At 27.9% G+C, this 23,259-nt stretch overlaps 3 protein-coding genes across 8 annotated transcripts; 2 read left to right on the forward strand and 1 right to left on the reverse strand.

The window, feature by feature from the left end:
- Positions 1 to 1,654: 1,654 nt before the first annotated feature.
- Positions 1,655 to 5,076, reverse strand: LOC122514274 (serine/threonine-protein kinase polo). Its single transcript, XM_043630995.1, has 7 exons — positions 4,789 to 5,076; positions 3,882 to 4,106; positions 3,575 to 3,792; positions 3,202 to 3,497; positions 2,833 to 3,126; positions 2,067 to 2,467; positions 1,655 to 1,869 (listed from the first exon to the last, which is right to left on the reverse strand). Exons 1-7 carry the CDS (start codon positions 4,879 to 4,881, stop codon positions 1,675 to 1,677), a joined length of 1,722 nt encoding a protein of 573 aa, XP_043486930.1. The 5' UTR covers positions 4,882 to 5,076; the 3' UTR covers positions 1,655 to 1,674.
- Positions 5,077 to 5,617: 541 nt separating this feature from the next.
- On the forward strand, positions 5,618 to 10,068 carry LOC122514279 (collagen alpha-1(I) chain-like). Its single transcript, XM_043631006.1, has 10 exons — positions 5,618 to 5,789; positions 5,992 to 6,099; positions 6,216 to 6,353; positions 6,540 to 6,752; positions 6,826 to 7,011; positions 7,097 to 7,265; positions 7,350 to 7,464; positions 7,669 to 7,809; positions 8,261 to 8,302; positions 9,205 to 10,068. Exons 2-10 carry the CDS (start codon positions 6,005 to 6,007, stop codon positions 9,249 to 9,251), a joined length of 1,146 nt encoding a protein of 381 aa, XP_043486941.1. The 5' UTR covers positions 5,618 to 5,789; positions 5,992 to 6,004; the 3' UTR covers positions 9,252 to 10,068.
- Positions 10,069 to 12,765: 2,697 nt separating this feature from the next.
- Positions 12,766 to 22,809, forward strand: LOC122514276 (protein PFC0760c-like). 6 transcript variants are annotated; one of them, XM_043631000.1, is made up of 6 exons: positions 12,766 to 12,879; positions 17,644 to 18,330; positions 19,756 to 20,504; positions 20,659 to 20,860; positions 20,946 to 21,302; positions 21,379 to 21,981. In XM_043631000.1, the coding sequence occupies exons 2-6, from the start codon at positions 17,962 to 17,964 to the stop codon at positions 21,583 to 21,585; spliced, it is 1,884 nt and encodes a 627-aa protein (XP_043486935.1). In that variant the 5' UTR covers positions 12,766 to 12,879; positions 17,644 to 17,961; the 3' UTR covers positions 21,586 to 21,981. The 6 variants fall into 6 exon arrangements, with proteins under 6 accessions (XP_043486935.1, XP_043486937.1, XP_043486938.1 ...); XM_043631002.1 differs by lacking the exon at positions 12,766 to 12,879 and adding an exon at positions 14,677 to 15,299; XM_043631003.1 differs by lacking the exons at positions 12,766 to 12,879; positions 21,379 to 21,981 and adding exons at positions 15,306 to 16,112; positions 22,547 to 22,809 and having other exon boundaries at positions 20,946 to 21,153.
- The last annotated feature ends 450 nt before the right edge of the window (positions 22,810 to 23,259 follow it).

Here is a 23,259-nt window from a genome sequence, read left to right on the forward strand (position 1 = left end):
AATATTCAAATGCTATTACAGTAGAAAAACGATAGTAACAAATGATTGTCAATTTATTTATATTGATATTTCTATTAGATTGTCCAGAAAGTTGTTACTTTTTCTAACTATTTTTATGCAAATATATAATCTAATCTCCGAACTTTATTAAATCTATTTCAGTACAATATCATAAAACGGCTACATCAATAGTGCCAAAATATGGGTTCTGCACCAGTTTGGTTTGAATTCTACGGTGAAAGGAAAAAATTCTTTGTTGAAAAAATTGTTTATCTTCAATTCTTTACGAGAATTTGAGGTCCACTGATAAAAAGTAGCCCTTAACGTAAAACTTAGTAAGAAAAAGCAAAAGAAACTTTCTTCTTCCGGACGATTAAATGTAAGAAAACAGTTTATTGTCCATTTTAAATGCAAAATTGATATACAATCAGTTTATATATATAAAAATAATGTTAACAGTACTATTGTAGTTACTAATTGATTTTTCTTACAACGTTATATTTATAATCTTATTGTCTATCCTCTTAGATAATTATTTACATTCGTTAAGTCAATTTATAATTAGCATAGATCCCTGCCTATGATTTAATAGAAAACTATCTCTATTTATCTTCTTTTCTATATATATATAGAAAAGATGTAAATATATATATATATATTTAAAATACTTTAGTTATTTTTATTTTGTTTTTAGATATGTGAGGCATTTATTAATTCCTGCGCTTTTGTTTTTTTTTCTTTTATTATAGAATTAAAATTTTATAATTATTATTTAAGAACATGAGAGAGATTTTCATAGCTAAAAAGAATTTGTACTAATAACTATCGTTTCACATGCTTTAGTTGTCATCATCATCATTTCTATCGTATTACTTTATTTTATTTAACAAACACATTAGGATAATCAGTCATGCTAAATATTTTCTGTTTTTCTTTATATTTTCTTTTTCTTTTCTTTTTACTTTTTGAACTGTTATAATCGATCGTACATTACATTGCACTACTCCATTGAGCTATGAAAACATTTTTCTAATCTGCATTATAATATGCATAACATGGAATACGTAAAAGAAATAGAGAGAGACATACAGAGAGAAAGAGAGAGAGAGAGAGAGAGTGAAAGTAAACATTAAATTTAACATGGTTTTACTTATAAAAATCAGAGAGCAATTTTAGCATCTATTACAATTAAGAAAAAAATTCGAAAAATATAAAAAATGAATAGAAAAATATTGATAAAATATTAATTTAAAAAAAAAAGAAAAAGAAACAGAAAAATAATACCGCACGTAATAAAATATAGTTATAATAGATGACCCCTGTGGCATATACTTTAAAGATTAAAATATATAAGTAAATTATTGTTAAGTCATTACAAATTTAATAAATACTACCAATAACTATAGGCCACTCGATATTGTTTTAACTGTTTTAACCGTTTTAAGTATTAAAAAAAAATTCTTATGAAATTTTTATTATATGCCTATAAAAAAAAAAAAGAAAGAAAGACAGTAGAAAAAATAAAAAAATAAAGACAATATAATATAAATTCGTAGTCTACTGTTTTTAAACCTAAGGTACAGATACACACTTTGTTGTGTGTGTGTTTTCAGGCTGAAATTAACGTATTTATCCGTTCTATATTCTTATATAATTTTATTCTAATGTATTATGTTATCGCTGAGAATTTGATAACATTAATGCAAGCTTTTCATATGCATATCCTAAATTTTTATAAAGACCTTTCGAACAACCATTTTCTTGGATAGTTTGAAATCTGTAAGTCTTAAAATTTTTATCTTGATCTATATAAGTAACAGCAGCCATTAGAGGGCACATAATTATTTTTGTATGATCCAAGAAATTTATCTAAAAAAATAATGTTTAACGAAATAAATAAAACGAAATGAAATAAAAATTAATAATAATAATAATAATAATAATAATAATAATAATACTAAAAGTAATTATTAATATATATAGAATTAATAAAATAAAGATTTAAAACTAATTAACTTGAAACAACAATTAAAATGAAATAATATCAAATAAAGCGATTGACTTACCTGTACCGTTCCGTTTGTTAATTGCATAACTACAGCAGTCTGTGTCCTAAACCATTGATGCATATAAGGTATTCTTGAAAGTGAGTCGCTTTGTTTAACAGCAATTGATCCACCTGCTTTCATTAAATGCTCGTTCATGTATTTTAAGAAAAAATTCATTAATTTCATTTTCTTGTCCAAAGTACTTGGAAAATCTTTAACAGTATAGTACAATTCATTTCCATCACGGTTTATATAATGGATATTGAAACCATTGGCAAGCATTATCAGTCTTGTGCCATCGTTAAACATTACACCTACTCCATCATCGGATAGTTGATATCCAAATCCATATTTATCTGAATAATCCACCCATTTACTAATCCATATTACTGGCTGTGCAGCTGGATCTGTCATTTCATCTAAACAAATATATATTTCAAATAAGATTAAATTATAAATATATTGCGTAATATTGTTATAACATATAATAAAATATCTTAATAAATTATTAATTATAGAGATTAATCCGTAGCATTACAATAAATTCAGCAGAAATTGAAGGGATGATTCAATTAATATAAGTTTCAACAGATGAAGATAATTAGTCTTATAATGTGAAAAGGAAAGGATATGCGTGCCTGAAGGTTCCATGGAGAGCTGGTATGGTCTTGGATATTCTGCATTAAGCAAAATTATTTGATTATTTTGCAAGTAAAATTCTGTGTGTGTGTTGTATATATAAGATTTATATTTATTTAATAAATATAATCTTTATAGTACATACCTGCAGAAGATGCTGTTTCGCTTGATGGCCTAGTTGCTAATACAACAGTTAATTGGTCTTTTAACGCATGTAACATTTTCTTTGTATCTAAATTTGATTTGTGCACATTATTAACATCTTCTGAAGGTTTTTTACGTGAAGGACTGTTCAGCACGCGGAACATATTATCATCTCCATCTCCACCAGCATTAAGATTCATTTCGGATAAGGGTTTACGTTGGTTATGCATTTCCAACATATCCAAACGTGGTGCCATTGTTAAACACGAAAGTGGCAAACTTGTTGGCAAATAACCTTTAAAATAATATTAATGCATTAACATGTAATATTTGTTTTTTATAATATTAAATGGTTTAATGATTTAATTACCAGATGAAAAAAAGGTATCTTTCATTAATTTAGATACAGGAGGACGCTTTGAAGGTATTCCTTGTAGCATATTTGTAATCATGTTCATAGCAGGCTTACTGAGATGCGAAGGTGTCTTATACTGAACTTGTTTAATTCGATTATATGTTTCTTTCAAACTCGATGTTTCAAATGGTGGTTTACCAACGAGTAAAGTATACATTATACAACCTATACTCCACACATCAACTTCATAAGAATGTCCTGCTTTAGTTAAAATTTCTGGAGCAATATAATTTGGCGTTCCACACAGTGTTCTATATAAAATTTACATGTTATTTTCATTTAAATGGAATCATATTATGACGCATTATCAATAATTTTCAATAATTACTTTTTACGCTCTCCATCATGTTCCAATCGTGTTGCCAATCCAAAGTCACCTATTTTAACTTGTAGTTCATCATTTAAGAATAAATTACCTAACTTCAGATCTCTATGTATTATTCTATTCTGATGTAAATAGTGTACACCATCTAAAATTTGTTTCATATAATACCTAGTTTCACATTCTGAAAGTGCTTTTCTACGTTTATGCAACTCCATCATTGACTAAAAAATAATAAAATAATTTTCAAAGATATATACAATTAATTCATATAAAATGACATTAAAAATATAATATAATTCTTTTAACTTACTCTTTTACGACAAAGCTCAAGAATAATATAAATATTTTGCGCATCATCAAAATATCCATGAAATCCAACAATGTTTCTGTGATTTAAACTTTGATGTATTGTAATTTCTTGTATCATTTTTTCTCTTTGATTACTCTTTGTCACTATCGATTTGGATACAATCTTTCCGGCAAAAACATGATGAGATTTTGATTCTCTGATTTCATAGCATCTAGCAAAACCACCCTTCAAACGATAAAAGAAAACAAATATGTTGTAATTCAATAATATCTATATTTTACTCCTTATAAATATATATTTTACAAGTGATTGATCTCTCCTAATACCAATAAAAATGCATCTTTTATCACCATGTTTTATAAATACACTTTATAATTTTAATACAAAATTTATCAACTACTATTTTAATTAATATTAATTTCAAAACATTAAAAATATGAAATTAAGCCAAATGAATAAAAATTTGAATTCAAACACATAAAAGAACATGAAACTTTCCTAAACATATATCTACATGCATATCAACAGGTAGTAGTTACAACTTACTATTATCATTTACAATATAATTAATATCAAATATAATGATTCATCAGAATACACTAATTAAGCTAAGAGATGATTCATTAGAATACATTAATAAAGCTAAGAGATTAAAATAATTGATACATTGTTAAAAAATAATAATACGAATATAGCAAATTAAGATAGATATTAATTAATGATTATTGACTAAATAATGCATATTAATCTAACAAAAGAAAAGAAAGTATGAAAAGAATTTTTAATGAAAAAAAAGATATGAAACTAGAATATATAAAATGTATTTATTAAAAACATAATTAAAAATATTTTCACATCTTTCATTAGGTACATGCTGTTCTTATGGTGGAAAAAGAGATTGACTTACCTTACCAAAGAAACGACCTTTAAGATAACTTTTACCACTACCAGAATCGTGTATAACATCGGGGATAATGCACTCCTTTTCGTCTTTTGACATTTTTATGCTTTTTTAGATATTTTATGTCGATAACAATATATTACGAAAATAAATGTCTTAATGTTAAAGACGCTATTACATACGTTACAGTCTATAGAAGAAGTTATACTTCCTGGCACAAAATACCTTCCTAGAAAATTTAAACCGCTGTTTTCGTATAGCGGAAGGCAAGCAACGGATTCTAATGTTTAAATCAAAAGATATATGACCAATCGCGTTAAGCTTACTTGTCATGTGACTTAAGCCGAAACCAAACAAAATCGAATAAAGGGGATTTAAAGAGTATTTTTCCAAAGTAATTAGTGGCGCTACCTGTCGTCCAAAAGGATGTACTACGCGCTTTATATTTGTACGTATGTGTGTACATATATATGTATATGCATATACACCATGGTTAACACTAAACATTTAGATAGAAATTAATAACAATTATGCTTTTGTTATATTATAATAATTTGTTATTAAAATGAAATAATTTACACGTATTGCGATAACTCTTCGTGAGTTTCAAATGAAGAATTATTTCTTTGAATTTAAAGAAAGAACCAATCTGGACATACCTAGGAGTCGAGAGTAGTATAATTATAGTACTCTTATCTATATTTATAATTACATAATAAAAAGTATAATATAATCATTAAGTTTATTTCTTAACATATATTTATTAATGATAAATAATACAGGAAATGGGATATAAAAAAGCATTAAATAATAATTATTATTAAATGACGTTAATGAAAATGCTGCATATATTTTGTATATCCGGCAAAATTGAAACGCCAATTTGACTGGTATGTGTGGTCGATGAATCTTTTTCCGGCAGCCGGCGTCCATTTTCCTCTCTCCTTGTCTACAGTTGGCGCGTTTCTTATTTATGAAAGCTTTGATATTAAATTAATATAAAAAGAGTAAGTATTTTAATAATAAAATTTATAGCAATTGCATGATTAAATCGATTAATAATTTATATCGATATTTATTTATTATCGATTAGTGATGAAGTAATGAATGCTCAATGTTTTATTGGTTTCGTGTCCTTTTGTGAATGGCGTCTGTATTGTAACTATTTTCTCTTAAAATTTTTTAACAAAATTTCAATTATTATTTTAGTTATTAAAATATAATGGAAGGTGCTCCAAGTGGCAGGGGCGGATTTAAGGGTCGTGGAGGTCCTGGTGGTCCGATGAGAGGACGTGGTGGTTTTGGAGATAGAGGAAGGTAAATTTTAACTTTAATTAAATTCTTACATTTAACCTAAACTATACTCGTAAGAATCAATGAAAATTCCTTAACTTGCATGTACATTTTTGTTAATTTTTGTATTTTTATATTAGGGGTGGTCCTCCGAGAGGAGGTAGTATGATGCGAGGAGGTCGTGGTAGTGGACCTGGTGGTGGAATGAGATGCGGTCCACCTGGTATCAGAGGTAGAGGAGGTCCTCCTGGCAGAGGTGGACGTGGTCATTTTCCTGGGTAATTTTAATAAATTTCTCTGTTAAAATAATATAAATATAGAATATTTAATAGTTAACGTACCATGACTAGTGAATTGATTGATTTTAAATTTTGAATTAAATTTCTACGTTCAATATTAACTGTTTGAGTGCCAAGTGCACTCATTGTTTTACTAAGATAATTAATGTGAGATATTGTTTTTAGTGGTCCTCCAGAACCAGGAATGGCCGGTGGTCCTGGTGGTGGACCTCCACCACCAGGTTTAGGTGGTCCTCCAAGAGGAGGAAGCAGAGGAGGAGGAAGCAGCGGTTTCCGTGGTAGAGGTAGAGGAGATTTTGGTAGAGGAGATAGTCGTACTCCAAATAGTAGTTTCCGTGGACGTGGTGGTATGGACAGAGGAAGTCGTGGTAGTTCAAGGTAAATTATAATGAATTTTTATTATTATATATTCTATAATTCTTATTGTTAATATTAGTATAATTTTTAACAGAGTTGGTTCGAGTAGAGGTGGTCCGGGTGGAAGAGGAGGTTTTGGAGATCGTTCTAGTAGGGGAGGCAGAGGTGCACCAACAAAAAGAGGTGGTGGCCCACCAGGTGCAAGTGGTCCTTCAAAGAGACCAAGATTTGATCAACCATCCTCACAACCATCTAATGGCTATGCAACGCAAGCTCCAAAGTAAGAATTTATGGTTTTTAAGAAATATCAAATGTTATAAAATATAATTAATATAAATAACATGATTTTATTATTTATGATATAGTCAAGGCGGATATGGTGCTGCTGGAAATGCCTATGGTGGTGGCCAACAACAAGCACCACAACAGCAACCAGTAGGATATGGTGGAGGTTATGGATCTCAACAGGGTTATGCACAGTCATATCAAGGATATGAAAGCTATCAACAGCCACCTGATTATGCACAAGCTGCGGTAATAAATATGTTTTTATTTAAAATATTATCATAAATATGTAATAATGAAAATATAAACATAATTTGTTTTAATTGTACACAGGGTTATCCTCCATCTGCACCACCTGATAATAGGTATGGAGGAGCTCCTGCTGTTCCAGCAACTGGAGCTTTTAATACTGGTGATCCTTATAGTTATGGCAAAGCTCCACCCTCAGGTTAATATGAATATACTTTTCTATGTACATATATGTACTATTTTTGTAATTAATCAATTTCTGTATTATTTATGAATCTCATATATCGTATGATAGTTTGCTTTAATTTATTAATTTTGAAAATTAATCCTAAGATTTTTGTATACTGATTAAGATACACAGTCGCTTTTAATTGTATATTAATATTAAATAATATATGTACAGCTAGTTACCAGCAGGAGGCAGTAGCAGCTGCAGTGGCAGGAGGTGGGGGTCCAGGTTATGCTCCTGCCAACCCATATGATGACCGATCTTCTAATGCTACCACCATGATCAACCGGGGTGGTTATTCAACACAACCTTATGGTTAGTTCTTTTGTTTAATTATAATATTATTTTTTTATATTTTTTTTTAATACATTGAATGCCAGTACTCATATTGTTTATCTACAACAAAACAGATACTTTAATTTAGAATTGTTATAATAGCTTTTGCATACATACGTTGTGAGCGTATTCTATACTAAAAAATAAGAAGAAATGTTATATAAACATAGGTCATTTAAAGTTTTATTGAAAAGTTATAACACCATACGTTATACAACTATCTAAATGTGCTGTTCAAAATGTACCCACTTACACGAATACAAGTTTGACATTACTGTAGCATGGTGTTTATGACATAGCGAATTTCTTGTTAATTTCTATTAATTTCTGCAACTGCATCCCTAATTCGTTCTACCATAACATCTAGTGTATGATACACAATTAAAATCTTTACAAGATTGGTTTAAATTTATATTTTTTGTGTTTACAGATTATCCAAATCAGGATGGAGTATACGGCAAACAGGATTATGGTAAGTACTAGTTAAATTGTAAAAACGTCGTATTTTAGAGAAAAAAAGAATTATAGTCTACAAGATTCAATTATTTTATTACAAAATAGATAGAAACTAAAAATGAATAGGAGTAGGAACATTGCGAAATTTATATTAGAAAAAAAAAATACTTTAAAAGGTGTAAGATATTAATTATGGAAAGAATGTATAATGAATTAATTGATATTCATGGAGACTTGAATAAATATACGAAAGCAATATATAACTACTTAGCTGATCATTTTTCTTAAAGCAATAAAAGATCATAAAATTTTAGTGCATTTCATAAATCTGATTAATAATCAATGATAGAAAAGTATAAGTTGCATACAATTTGATGAAGTAGTAATGCGTATGTATATTTTCTTTTATTAATCAATTATGATAATAAAAGTGCTAGGCATGAGAACATCAGGCAAATCAAATAGAAATGATTTAATATAAATTAGGTGCCAATTGGTGGATCCTTAGTTATTAGAGAAGATATTGCATATTATTAATATAATAATAAAAGACATTGTTTCTTCAAATTAATATTATATTAACAAATATTTCCTAATATGGTACAATAACAAAGAATTTTGCGCATGCACATAGAATATAAATGATAAATTGAAATATCTTATTTAGGACTAAAAGATGATGAACAAATAATAGAAAAATTAATCGCTGATACATTCTTTAATAGTATATACTGCTTCTTATGGTATACATAAATAAATATAGGCTTATTATTCATTTATTTGGTGTGTATATATATATATATATATATATACATATACATATACATATACATATAACGATAAAAATATTAAATATTGAATCAAATCTAAAGTTATACTTTCAAAGTGATTGAATGGAAGAGCTATGGTTGTTTGCAGGTGGCAGTGCTGGTTACCAAAACGCGCAGTCTCAGCGACGATATTAAATATTATATATACAACTATTTAATTATAACCGTCAAATTCATTTTGCAAATTGAAACTATGTTTAACATATGAATTAGTTGAATATCGATTACTTATTAATTGGAGGTATACTAGCATGGAATTTGACAGCAGTAAAGTGGATATACTTTATAGGTATAAGAATCTTATCTGCGTTAAAATGATGGAAAGCATTTCAGAATAAATGTTTTTTCTAATGGAAATGGTAAAAATACGCAAGTTAAACAAAAAGTTGTTCAATTATATGATCTAAAAGTTGAAATGACAAAAGCGTTTTATACTTGACTAGCAGTATATAGTATCTACTATGTCACGTTTCGCTTATACAATTTTATAGGATTAAGTTTAGTTGCTGTACAGTCTTCTTCACTCACTTTGCGTATTGTAAAATAAAATCAGTTGATAAAATCATTATAACTGTAAGGAGAATGACGTCAAGTTTTCTTTTTTGCGATAGATTAATTTTTTCTATTTTAAAAATACACATTTCAATACACAAATTAAAATTTAGAAACAGAACGTTCAATACATACTATATGTAAAAATCTATATTTCTCATAGTGTATTCTTTTCTTTTATTTTAAATAATTTGAATAACTATAATTTTTATTAGTCGATAATAGTGCGATTCTTTTAATTATAGAGTGTCTTAATAATTAAAGAAAAATATAAATAAATAAATAAAATGTTTAAACTTTTTATGTACGAATTTTAGGTTGATATATCTTGATTTTGATTAATGATCTTAATGAATTTGTAAGAACTTAATCTTTATTAAAGATGATTAGAAGAAAACAACAAATTAGTATCGTTTATCATAGAAAAAACTCAGTGCTGAATTAATTTTTACACCTATAAATAATACAAATTAAGATGTAATTAAAATAATGTCACACTGGCAGAGACAATCAAGGCACAAATAGTGATAAGAAAAGTTAAGAAAACAAAAGAAAGCTTTTAAAAAAATTTCAAGAAAGGCAAAGGTGTGTGACTTCCTGTGATATTTGTGCATGCAAATTAGACAAATTTGTCCCAGCCAATTGTGTCTCTCTCTCTATATATATATATACATATATACATATATATATATATATATATATATATATATATATATATATTAGGATTTTGAAAAAGAAAGAAAAATTTTATATTTATGTTTTATTTATTATATCAAACAATAATTTTATCTGCAACTAAACTCTATCAAAAATTTTATTATCATATACATATATATGTCTATATGTATATATAAATTATAAATATCATTTTCATAGTAGTAGTATTGATTCAATATTGTATGCAATAGAAGAAACATTGAAATGGAGAGAAACAAAAAAATATCGTATAAAAAACGCAAATACTTTCATATTTATTATCTCCTCACCTTCGACACAAGAGAATTTGGATGAAAGAAAATGAGAAAAGCTAGCGATGAAATGAAAACCAGCATCTGCCCTAGGAAATCATCAAAACGAATAAATTGGGCACCAGGTGTACACATTTAAATGTCCCCAGCTCAAAAGAGCAGCATATAGATGTACAAATAACGTAGGTATGAGCTTTTGTTAAAAATGATATTAGATATATTAATCGCTATTATTATCTGGTAATAATAGTAGTAATAATAATAATCGTAATAATAGTATATATAATAATAATAATAATAATAATAATAATAATAATAATAATAATCATTATCATAATAATAATCTGTAGAAGTATTACTTTTTATTGTAGAGATCAGTTCAAAATGATTTCTTTTTTCACCACAAAATGAGATTCACTATATAAGCGCACATATATAAAATAATAATAATAATAACAAATAATAGGCATATCAAGATCTTGACAAAAACTAAGTTTATTTCACAGGCGTAACAACAACCTGAGAAACTTAGGAAACAGAATGAAAGAATGAGAATACCTTCCTTCCATTACCACCAAGGAGATACCAATTCTGATTTAAAAAGAAAATAAATAAATAAATAAAAAAAACATCAAATGATGATTAAACAGTCAAATAATAATTTGTCAAATGGTACAGGTATTATTGTATTTAAAATTGCATTCAATGACGTTAGCGATTCGTTATTTAGATTTTTGGTATCATAATATATAAATATACTTATGCATATAATATACATACATATTTATATATATATATATATATATATATATATATATAATATAAAATATATAAAATATAATATAAAATATATAAATATATATATATATATATATATAAATATAGAGTCCTTATTTAATTTAGTAATTGCTAGAAATTTAAACCACAAAACACAGTAAGGATATAGCTTCGGCACATATCATTTTTCGTTTTACATTAATATTTCGAGAAATATATAGAATATAAATTAGCTATATATATATATATATATATATATATAACTAGTCTATATATAAATGTAGCACATTTTTTGGCAATTTCGATATAATGATGAAAAACTTGAACAATAAAAGAAAAAATGCCAAAATTTTCTAACAACACTTTATGTGCACTGTAATCATTTATAAATATTAGAAAAGCAAAGCAAAAATCAAACAAACAAATGCTCGAGTAAACTGCAATCCAAACTGAGGTGAGTAAATATAAATAAATATCTATCAATTTTTGTGCAGAAATACAATATTATCATTGAGTAATCTTTCCCGAAGGAGAGTTTAATGTCGAACGAGTGCATACAAATTAATTTTAAAAAAGAAAATCGATTTAAAATACCTGCATCTATCGAGTGTAAAGTGGAGCAGTAAAATATTAATAGGCTTATAGAAATGAAATGAAGTGAAGAGAAAATAAAGAAAGAGGGAGAGGGAGAGAGAGAAATAGAGAAGGAGTTAAAAAAAAAGATCTTTTGCATTGTTGCATAAAAACATTTTACTTTGCATTAAAAAAAAATATAGCATATAATTGTGTGTATAAATACATACATACATATATATATGTATCGCTTTATACACACGATATCTGCAGACTAGCATGTAAAAATTATTAACTAGGTGACTATGATTATGATCTTAATTTTGACTAAATGGAATTATTATGATATCTTTTTTTTTACTAATAAAAAAAATTAATTAATTAATTACTTAAAAAAATAATGCATAAAAGAGAAGAAGAAGAATCTTATAAATCATTAAGATTTCAGAGAGAAATACGAGAGCGTAGGGAAGGAAATATCGATAAAAAGTTGATCAATGTATTGTTTATTAAAACATTGACAACATATATGAGACACTTAAAAAATAAACTAATTGTAAGTGAATAACAATGAGATACGTCTTCTTCAAATAACGATTAAGAAAGCGCAATATAATGTCTGTTAAAATGATAAGAAAATTCTTCATTCTTTCTAGATATATTATATGATCATGCATATACATATACATATACATATATATATATGAATATATAAATATAATTTTCATTGTTTCATAAATTTTCTTATTTTTCTAATCTCATTATTATTAATTCTTTAGGTTGATAGCAGCTATGCTAAGTACATTGGTGGACCTGAGTGCAACAATCGTGTCAACTGCCACATGACTGGCATCAACGTCAATGACCTTATCTACATAAGGTCTCTGGAGATGGTAAGTTTTATTTAAAAAAAAAAAGGGACTCTTCCTATAGGAAGGTATTAATATATATAATATATTTAATTTTTTTTTTGTTAAATATAAAAAGAACTATATTTTTATATGAAACAAACGGTGTGTCATTCATTTTATAATTTATTTTTAAGACTATGTTTAAAAATAATACAAAAATTATAATTCACAGTTATTTTTTTTCTATATATTTTATAGAAAGGTGTTTAATAAAAAATATATATGTTTTACATAATATCAATAAAACATATAACATATAATAATAGAGTGGGGAATATAAAATATGTAAATATTCTTTTTTTATTTAACACCTTTCGACTTGTTAGCAAAAATGAAGAGGAACATTCTTGGAATTCACAAAGGATGGATTTAATGATGAAAATTTGACAATAAGATACGCGTTGAAAATTCGTGAAATTTATTAAGTGCTCGGTAAGCATGGAGAAAGGCTGAATTAAATAACTAGTAGTGTTAAACTTAACGTTCCGTCTCGTCAAACGTAAATTGTTCCAGATAAAGAGTGTATCTTCTTATCCTGTATTTCTTCCTACACAGTAAGTTGACGCGTGAGAAACTTCATTACGTAGTTAAACACGTGAAACCTATGATGATATATCAAGTACGTCATTAACGAAACATTTCTGTTGATAATGAGTCATTCATTTTGTCTCATAAAAAAGTCTCACAGTTCCTATCTTAGATCGAATTAATTTCAAATATATCCTTAAAATTAATATGCATGTGTATTATTGTTTCGCATCTGACTTCGGCTCAGAGGATTGCAATTTTGCATCCTCGATGAATATGTAGATACGAGGTTTTAATATACATTCCTTTGATAATAACAAATTTATTTCTAAGAGTTGTAAAATCTTTTTTCCAATGGTGGATTTTCAGATTTTTAGGATGCGTTAATTGTGTCTACTCAGTGACGAATCCACCCTCGTAAGTTCTTAGAAAAAAGTGTTAGTATTTTAGTGTAGAGTAAACGTAGATAAAATTCTATATAAACAATAAGTTAATGCGACGTTCTCTCTCACGACATGCCACCATGGAGCACTAGATATACCTTTTATGGGAGAATTTTAAGCGGTCTTTTATTTCGGAAAATTCGTCAGAAGCATCCAAGAGCTTGTATCGCGAGTATCGAATAATAATTCGGTCTGACATAAGTTCGTTCAGTTTTATTTTTTCGCACATTTTGTTTTGTATAAATATTTGTTAATTGTTGCAATGGAATAAAATACTTTCACCCTTAAAATAAAAAGAAGTTTTATGAAAATAATATTCTCAAACAGGAGTGCTCTTATTTCGAAGAAGATGACTTTCCTGGTAAGAAATTTTGTATAAGTGAATATACCCGCAAAATTTGGTATTTGAAAATTTGATATTATTAATTTTCCATAATGTTTAATATTTTAATTCGATTAATATAGTCATTATAGAATACTATAACCAACATCTTAATATTTTTTCGTCGAATTTAATATTTACAAAGAAGTCTTTAATGAAAGGTAATGAGTAATTTAGAGAATTTATTAATTGAGTTCACAATTCGTACGTAAGAGACTTGTCATTGTGCAATAATGTATAGAAGATAATTAATCAATGTTTTACAGTTGTTTAAACATAAGTTATCATTGGTCAACATAAAAAATAATTTGTATACAAATATACTAAATGGTAATATAATATTGTTAAACGCAATAATATGGTAATATATATATTATAAATATATATTATAACTATATATATTTTATTATATATATTATATATATTGTAGATAATAGGTATATTAATATTTATCAAATTTTCTACCTAAACTATACGTGACACCACAAGAAAATAATTGAACTCTCTTTGATCGTGATCTCTCTTATCATTTATTATATAATTAATGCAACTCAGCTGTGCTTATAGATGTTCCAGGAAAGGTCCTACAATATGAAACTTTATCGCGAACCGTATATTATCATTATCATTGACGAGGATCCAATTTTTATTTGGCCTCAAGGAGAAAAATATTACTTTTATTATTAGTTTATTACTGTTGCGTTTTTTCATCTCTTTATATAATTACCATCATCGGATATTAATAGAAATCTAACGTTTAATTAATACGATCCATTTATTGCTCTTTAGAAAAATATCTTAACGTAAACAGAGAAAATATTTAAAAAATCATTAATCCGATTGCAGGATCTATTGATCATGATCGATGATCTTACATGATTACGATCATAGTTAATGTAAGTTGGATTTATCAATATTTTTTGTTAATTATTATTATTATTTTCTTTATTCGATTATGCGAAATCCGAGAAGAGCTTTTATGGTATAAATGTAACCGGAGATCTACATACAACGAAGATTACATCACAATCGACTTCTGGTTATTACAGGTGTGGAAATAGATTGCTATAACTTTGTTCAAGTATCGTGCTATGGAAATTTGATTCTTCTGTGTATGATCTTTCTTACAGATCCAATTAAAATAAACAACATATTTATATACACTTTTTACAAAATTTATACACAAACAATCATCTTGTACTAAATTCACCTTGGTTAATGGTATTTAAAAATAAATTTCATTTGTAATTTATTAAATAACGTTGACAATTTTTATATTTTTTTATGTTAATAAACAAGAATGATACTTTAAATATATTTTATTGTAAAATTGAAAAGAAATAGGTACCAATGCACATACAAGTTGTATTGAAATTATTAATAAAATTTATTAGTTGTACTAAAATATAAACTAACATCCCTTTGTTTTATAATAGTTCAATAATTTGAAAAAAAAATGTTAAAAAAAGATAAAAGGATTTCAATAAGGTACACGCAACCTGTTCTGAAACTCATCCATAATAATGTGGAAGAAGAATTGAAGACTCTAAGTCGTCGATGATAAATGCGTTCGAACGTTCGTTGAGATCATAGTCAGTTGCTTCGAGTTGTTCGAAGTAGTCGGATCGTTTATCGTTTTCGTTACGTGCCGTTCTTCCAATAATTTCAAAGCATCCAAATAGAAACGTGTCTACTTACTTGCTTAATTATCTCATTTTCTGTTTCTTTTCTCTCTCTCTCTCTCTTCCTTTTTTTAACAATTATTTTTTTCGCTTTCAACATATATATTTTTTTTTATTTAGTTTATTTTTGGCAATGTGTATTAGCAGTGGTATTAGGTGGACACGTGAATTTGACAAAAGGTAGCGATAACGTGTATTTTTATTATTATTTCATCATTTTATTGTTTAAAAATGACGTCGTCTAATTTAAATGAAATATTATTAAGTTAACAATTATTTATTCGTTAGCCAGGAAAGTTCGTGCTAATTTTGAGAAAAGTCTGTGTATATATTAAAAATATAAATCGAATATATATTTAATAATCGGCACAAACTTTCTAAATATTTTTAATATTTTTTTTTCTTAACTTATCTTATAGTATTATTTTATTAACATAGCATTATATGTTAACATATATAATATAAGATTTGATTAAGGAAGCGAATAGATCGAACATAAATCTTTAGATATTAAATTTAATAATTTCCTTTTCTTTTTTAAACTCACTTATTAATGGTGTTGATTCTTTTATGATTTCTTTATAGATAATTTTTGTTTACTTACTTTTTATTATATGATCATTATATCAAACGTTACCGGTTCGATCATAGTCGATGTAAAATCGGACTTGGGTTAGTGAGTTGAAACAATAAATAAAAAAAAAGATAAGGAAAAAGTCGAAGGGTCGAGAAACAAAAGAGGGGAGAACGAAGGGAGAAAAACTTGTGTATGGTGATTTCCTCTAGCTCTCCTCAAGTGTATACGTGTATATAAGTATTATAAAGTTCGTCTCTTTGGTCTTCGTTGGCATCGGTCTCCCCTCTTCTTCAGAACAGGAGGAAAAAACCCACCTAACAGGTTTTAAAGAGGGGCAGGATCGGTGTATCGGACATTTAACGTTTCAGTGCATCGCGTAGATCTTTGGATAGAATTTCCTATGTCACCTCAATTTCACTTCCTTTTCTTTTTCGAGAAAAAGGATTCATGTTTGTTAATATTATTATTTTTGTTTATTATCTATTTGAAATTACTTAACGTTTCGGTGCATTGTAGATCTTCCGATAAGATTGCCGATATTACCTGAATTATTGTATTATTTCTATCATGAAATTCTTGAAAAGTAAACGCAAGAAAAGTGAAGTAATCCTTCGTACTTTGAATACGTATTTTTATTGACGTAAATATGTTTTCAATTATTATTATATTACAACGAGTCAGATCGTAATAACAATCTGCAGAAAACGTCGAACAAAAGCATTGTTCTTTCTTCCTCGCGTGATTAACGTTTCATCCTTAAAAGTGCACGTAGATCATGTTAATACATCTGTCGACCTTAAATGTAAAAATACATGCATACGTAAGAAGCTTTTGATCCTATTATGAAATAATTGAAAACGTTTTTCAATTTAAAATTATGATAATTTCTATTTGAATTAATTAACCAGGAAATATACTCAAATATACTTCAACCCTTCCTTTTTGTATATCACTAGTTAAAGTTCTTCTGAAATTATAAAATAAAATAAATTCAAAATGTTTATTCTATCAAATTGAAATGCATCAATTTATTTCATTAAGAATAATTTAATTTTCTATTTTCGAATCGTACTTCATATGCATTGTGTTCAAATCATTTCAATCAACCAACACGTCCAATATTTCTTTTTTCAGATGATCAAAGTACTCTGATCTGATAACAAGATTCTATTTCTACGAAACACGAAAGAGATCAAACAAATTAATTTTATTATGATTCCGATGATCAGTGAATTTTAAAGCAGAAAATAAGACAGAAATATAAAAAACACGAAGACAAAAATTAATGATTAATGCAACTATCAGCAAAATGCAGTGACGAGAATCAATATTTGTGATTTCTTTGATTTAATCTAGTGATATTATAATCCCTAGTGATTTGTGAATATACGCTATAGAATATAAAAAATAGATCAACCTAGTGATCTGTAAATAATTAGTAAAATTCCAAAAATGGCTACCATCTTATCCGACGAGGATGGGAACGCAATGAAATTAAAACAAAAACTCTTAAATCGTTCCAATAATAATAAGGAAGAAACACGTTCCTTTTTAAATTTTTCTCGAGAAAATTTGAATATATCACAAGTTGATTTGGAACAAGTATTCACCAAAAGGCGTTGCAGACCTAAAAGACACACAATCTTAAGTACAGCTGCGTTATTAATAGCTCTTTTATGTTTCGGCCTGGAAACATGGAAATTGCGTTGCTCTTTGGTGAATTCTCGTGAGATCGAAGAATTGAAGAAAGATGTTAAAAGTTTAAAACATAGATTTTTGCAGCAAGATCTTTTGGACGAGCTTAAGGCGTTCGAAGAACAAGTAAGAAACTTATATCTATTATTATTTCAAAGAAATTTTTGACGATTAAAACAAATTAACATAACTTACATAATCACGTATGACTAAAAGAAATTTGAGGTTTCGAATTATGTGCGTTAGATAGGTTTATAGATGCCATAAACTTTCAAGCAATATCTGTTTTCTTATCAACGATTCTTTGCGTTGCTTTATTTACCAAGTAGTTAAAGATAAAAGATTAGACATTTTTGTTAAATAGAAAGTTACGATATAATTCTATTTAATGTCTAAAAAGAATAAAAAAGATATTATTTTTTGAATCGATTTAACTTATTGTTAGATGTTAGATACATTTTTATCTCCTTCTTTTTTTATTGAAATAAAGAAATATAAAATAAAATCAAGTTTATATCGTCCAATTCTAAAGTCGCAAACAGATAAGTTTGCATTTGTATACATTCGCATGTAGAGTTCAATGATCAATGAACTCAGATTTCTGCGTAATTGAAATTGATCAACGTAATTTTAGAATTTATTCTTATGTGAGTCATATTTATACGTTAATTTTTATTATATTTTGAGTGTTATCTATTTATAGAGTGTTCCAAAAATTATCTTCTAAGAAAAAATATACAAAATTACAATATTTTATATTTTATTTCAAGATATTAATTTTACATTTTTCGATTTGGTAAAGCGATTTTTAGGAGACCCTGTATATTTATTATTATTACATGGAAAAATGAAAATTTCAATTCTAACACGATGCTTCTCGGTTGATTACATATTCGTGTGATTGTTTAAAAAAAGATTATAATAGTTAAGATATTAGATTTGTTCGGAATAAGAAACTTGATGATCAAAGGTTTTTAATATAATATTCAACAATATAATTATTAGATATTTCTATAAAGTACACACGGTATATGCCTATAAATATATTCGACTGAGTACTGTAACACAAGTTGATTGATATTATTATCACAATTGAATAATTCATATGAAGAACTTGTAAATTGCTTCTGATTTGTCATAGAATTAACATTTATTTATCAACGGAGTACATTGTTGATATTAATAAAAAAAATGATCTATCAAAAATCGAAATACTACTTCGGGATATATTGAAAAATGTTTACACAACTTATATGAACCTTAAATTCTCTACACGCACATGTGTATGCAATTTGTACATATTCTGTTTCTTTAAATATTAGCACAAATAAGGAATTCATTCTTTATTTTTAACTAAAGTTAAATATTTATACAGTAGGAATGTATTTCCTTATTCCAACTATACAAATACTTAAATATCCCATTATATATACTAATTGTTATCACAAAATAAATAGTAGATATCATCATCATTAACAGCAATATTGTTATTTGATAATTCTTCTCATGTGAACTCTCCGATAAGACGAGTAATTTTGATCATTTTTACAGCTTTATGCCGGAGAGTCTACTGACGAAGAAGATCCCGGAGAAGTAGACATTGATAACACCGAATACGATTCAAATTACGATGACGATTCCTCGTCTTCATCTTCATCCTCTTCCTCTTCGTCCTCCTCTTCCTCGTCTTCGCACGATTATTCCAATGACTATCATAGCTCATCCGTAATTTCAAAGAACTCTGATTCTCCTAAAACAACTATTACGACATCAACAAAAGTAACAACAAAAACACCAATACAATCAGCAACAACATCTAGATCAACTTCTAATAATGTGGAAACAACTTCTACACCAGATCCTGTTTCGGATAAAGCTATGGTTGAATTACTTGCTGCTTTAAAAAAAGCTGAGGCTAAGCAAGGTGAAAAATTTGAAAAAAATGTTCGACATATTCATCGAAATCTTGAACGGGAACGTTTAGAAAACGTCGATGTTCTTGCTGACGATGACGAAGACGACGACGACAATGACGATGACGACGACGACGACGACGACGACGATGACGACGATGACGACGACGACGACAACGACGAGACAAATGATAATTCTGACGTTGTTAATTTGGATCCTATTAAAAGAAAAAGATCGATTACAGAGGAAAATATTTCGGATGATGTCGTTTTGAATAGGACTTCTCGACAAAGAAATCATATGAAAAAATTTGCTTCCCCGAGACATCGTTTTCATAACAACGAAGAATCTGGAAGAGTTGCGCACAATGATCGTGATCAGATTAGGTATATCTCACGACTTTATTTTTTATCGATATTGTTTTTCTATATTTCTTATTTATAATTAAAAACGTTAGAAAATCATATCCGTTGTTGTTTTTCTTTTATTCTCTTTATTATTATATGTAATAATATACGTTTATCCAATTTATATTTTCAGATCGATCACTTCCTTGGAAAGACATCCTCCAAAGAAGTTTAACTCCCACTCGCATCCGTCTGAAACGTCTCGGGCATTTCCTTCGAGCCGTTACGATGACGATAATTTAAGCGACGAAATTGCTCGATCAACTCTGCAACTTGATGAAAGAGGAAAGGATTACGCAGACCGAACCAAATGGAAATCATCTCATGACAATATGGTAAAAACACAAACAATATTTTTCAGTTCTCATTGACAATATTCAATTGTTAATTATACAATGACATTTGTTTTATTATTTATAGGAAAGCTCAAACGTTTCCGGAGGATTACGTCGAGTAGTTAATAGACGTAATTTGAGAACACCTCGTCAGGTTTTTGCAGTACATTACGGCGCAGATAGTACACTTTTCTCTCAAGACGATGAACATACTGGCAATGGTCGAGGTCGTCACGGGAATGGTGTCTTCAAAGCTTGGAGACCAAGCGATTGGGTTTCGGATTTAGGCATGAGTAAATATTTTACTTTAGCTAATGATGGTAAACTTACTGTTCACGAGCCTGGATTATATTTGATTTATGCACAAATTCATTATCTCGATGAGCACGATGAAAATGGTTTCAAATTACTGGTAAACAGTAGACCATTGTTTCAATGCACGGTAAGAATTATACCAACGAACAAATTCATTGATTATCTAATTTTTTAATTTGTTAGATTCTTTTATTCTTGTTTAGATTTTCAGTCCAACCAGTGGCCACAAAAGTCGATCTTGTTTTTCCGCTCAAATAACTTTTCTTCACGCTGGAGATGTGTTGGTTCTTAAAGACGTTGCTGGCGATAGATATACACTTTTCCAATACGATAAGAGTTTCTTCGGTTTGGTAAAATTAGGAGAATCCAGACAGCAAAGGCACCCCTCGTCTACGCAATTACCATTATAGTGATTGGTTCGTCTTATCATAGTATATTAGCATAATATTTAGATGAATACAAATCAACAGAAAAAAAGGTAATGTACATATAGATATAATATTTTATTGTTTTTTTTTCTATCCTTTTTTTAAATAATAGATCGTTGCTACATCGATTTTCATTATATTTTCTCGTACTTTTTTAACGCTTTACTTTTACATATACACGTATTTTATAATATTTCGAGAGTGTTTGAATAAAATACGTTTGATGTTATTTTAAATAATAATTACCACGTCGTGTTATTATATTATAGAGCTTTAATTAAATAGCCATGCGATAATTAAACCAAACGCAATGATGCATAGGAATGTAAATAATATTTTATATTTTGTTATTAAAATAAATAGAACGAAATATTGTAATACATTTAGTGGATAACTAAAATTAGTAACAAATTACAAATATAATACTATTAAAATATGAATCTCATTATCAAGACGTACACGTCAAATCGCAAACAATATCTTTACTTTTATATGCTCTAGCTAATTCACTATCAATTGGTATAAATCTACCAGGTTTTTCTATCAAATCTACTATAAAATTAGGTTTCATTAACTTCGTTGGGAAAATTGGTTGTCGTAATTTCCATGGTACAACCATATTATTTGCATTACGAACCTTTGAAAATATTTGTTTCGAGAACGATCGAGTTTCTTCGGACGAGATACGTCTTACGATCCAATCGGTACACGGTTCTTCGCTCATTAAATATTCGGTAAAACAAGTGTCTTCGTTGGGTACCTCAATCTACAAAAATGAATAAAAATAAAAATAATAATAAAATAAAATAAAATCAATAAAAATATATGAATATACTTGTGGTATAGCAATCTCAACCCAAGCAGTTCCGTATTCCCCTCGTACCAAAGCAGTTGGAAGACATATTCTATCAGCTAATACTTTAAAAAGTATTGCTCTTTCTAGATAAGAACCGACACGCAACTGTCCGAGAGGAATCACGCTCGTTCCTATAAATTCTTTGATCTCTCTCAAGTGGACTTCTAATTGATGATCTACGCACGTGCTTGTAGGGTCAGGTCCTGACATTTGACGTGCAACGAACTCTGCCAACACTTTTGCACGCGAAGCGATCGCACAAATGTTTACCAAATTGGGTTCCTCATTGATTAATCTATAACATGTAAATAAATAAAAATAGGATCCTAATAAAAAAATAATTATAAGCATTTTTATAGCCACCGATGGAGACCACAGTAATATTTTACAGTCATACTCACGAATCTTTTGATTCCATTGCCACCAATTTGCATTTTAAAAGTTCGATGTAATCACAAAGATGTGGATCTAATTGCAATCGACCGAACATTAATTCCAACCAACCGTTTATAGCTTCGGCCGAAAGAAATACTCCTTTCGAAGCATTACCATTTTTAATAGAATTTCTAGCTTCTATAAATCAATATTAGAGATAACACGTTTGCCTAAGAAATTTTTCTTATAAATAATATATTATACCATCTATGTTTCTTTCGTCTATCACATCATTTGAAGAAATAGATCGTGCGGTGTTTATTACATAAACGGGTTCCAAGGGACAAAATTTGAAACGAAATATATCATTTAGTACGGGAAATCTAGAAAAATATTTACATAAGATCAAAAATAAATATGTTTTA

The sequence above is a fragment of the Polistes fuscatus genome, unplaced genomic scaffold, assembly GCF_010416935.1.
Source record: "Polistes fuscatus isolate 324 unplaced genomic scaffold, CU_Pfus_HIC Scaffold14, whole genome shotgun sequence".
In the NCBI taxonomy this organism is placed as follows: domain Eukaryota; kingdom Metazoa; phylum Arthropoda; class Insecta; order Hymenoptera; family Vespidae; genus Polistes; species Polistes fuscatus.

Coding starts and splice junctions, on each gene's coding strand:
- LOC122514274 (XM_043630995.1), bottom strand. CDS start 4,881: ATGTCAAAAGACGAAAAGGAGTGCATTATCCCCGATGTTATACACGAT. Junction 4,107..4,788: donor AAGGTCGTTTCTTTGGTAAG/GTAAGTCAATCT, acceptor TATCGTTTGAAG/GGTGGTTTTGCTAGATGCTA. Junction 2,468..2,832: donor CGAAACAGCATCTTCTGCAG/GTATGTACTATA, acceptor ATATTTGTTTAG/ATGAAATGACAGATCCAGCT.
- LOC122514279 (XM_043631006.1), top strand. CDS start 6,005: ATGGAAGGTGCTCCAAGTGGCAGGGGCGGATTTAAGGGTCGTGGAGGT. Junction 6,354..6,539: donor GGACGTGGTCATTTTCCTGG/GTAATTTTAATA, acceptor TATTGTTTTTAG/TGGTCCTCCAGAACCAGGAA. Junction 8,303..9,204: donor ATACGGCAAACAGGATTATG/GTAAGTACTAGT, acceptor GGTTGTTTGCAG/GTGGCAGTGCTGGTTACCAA.
- LOC122514276 (XM_043631000.1), top strand. CDS start 17,962: ATGGCTACCATCTTATCCGACGAGGATGGGAACGCAATGAAATTAAAA. Junction 18,331..19,755: donor TTAAGGCGTTCGAAGAACAA/GTAAGAAACTTA, acceptor TCATTTTTACAG/CTTTATGCCGGAGAGTCTAC. Junction 20,505..20,658: donor AATGATCGTGATCAGATTAG/GTATATCTCACG, acceptor TTATATTTTCAG/ATCGATCACTTCCTTGGAAA.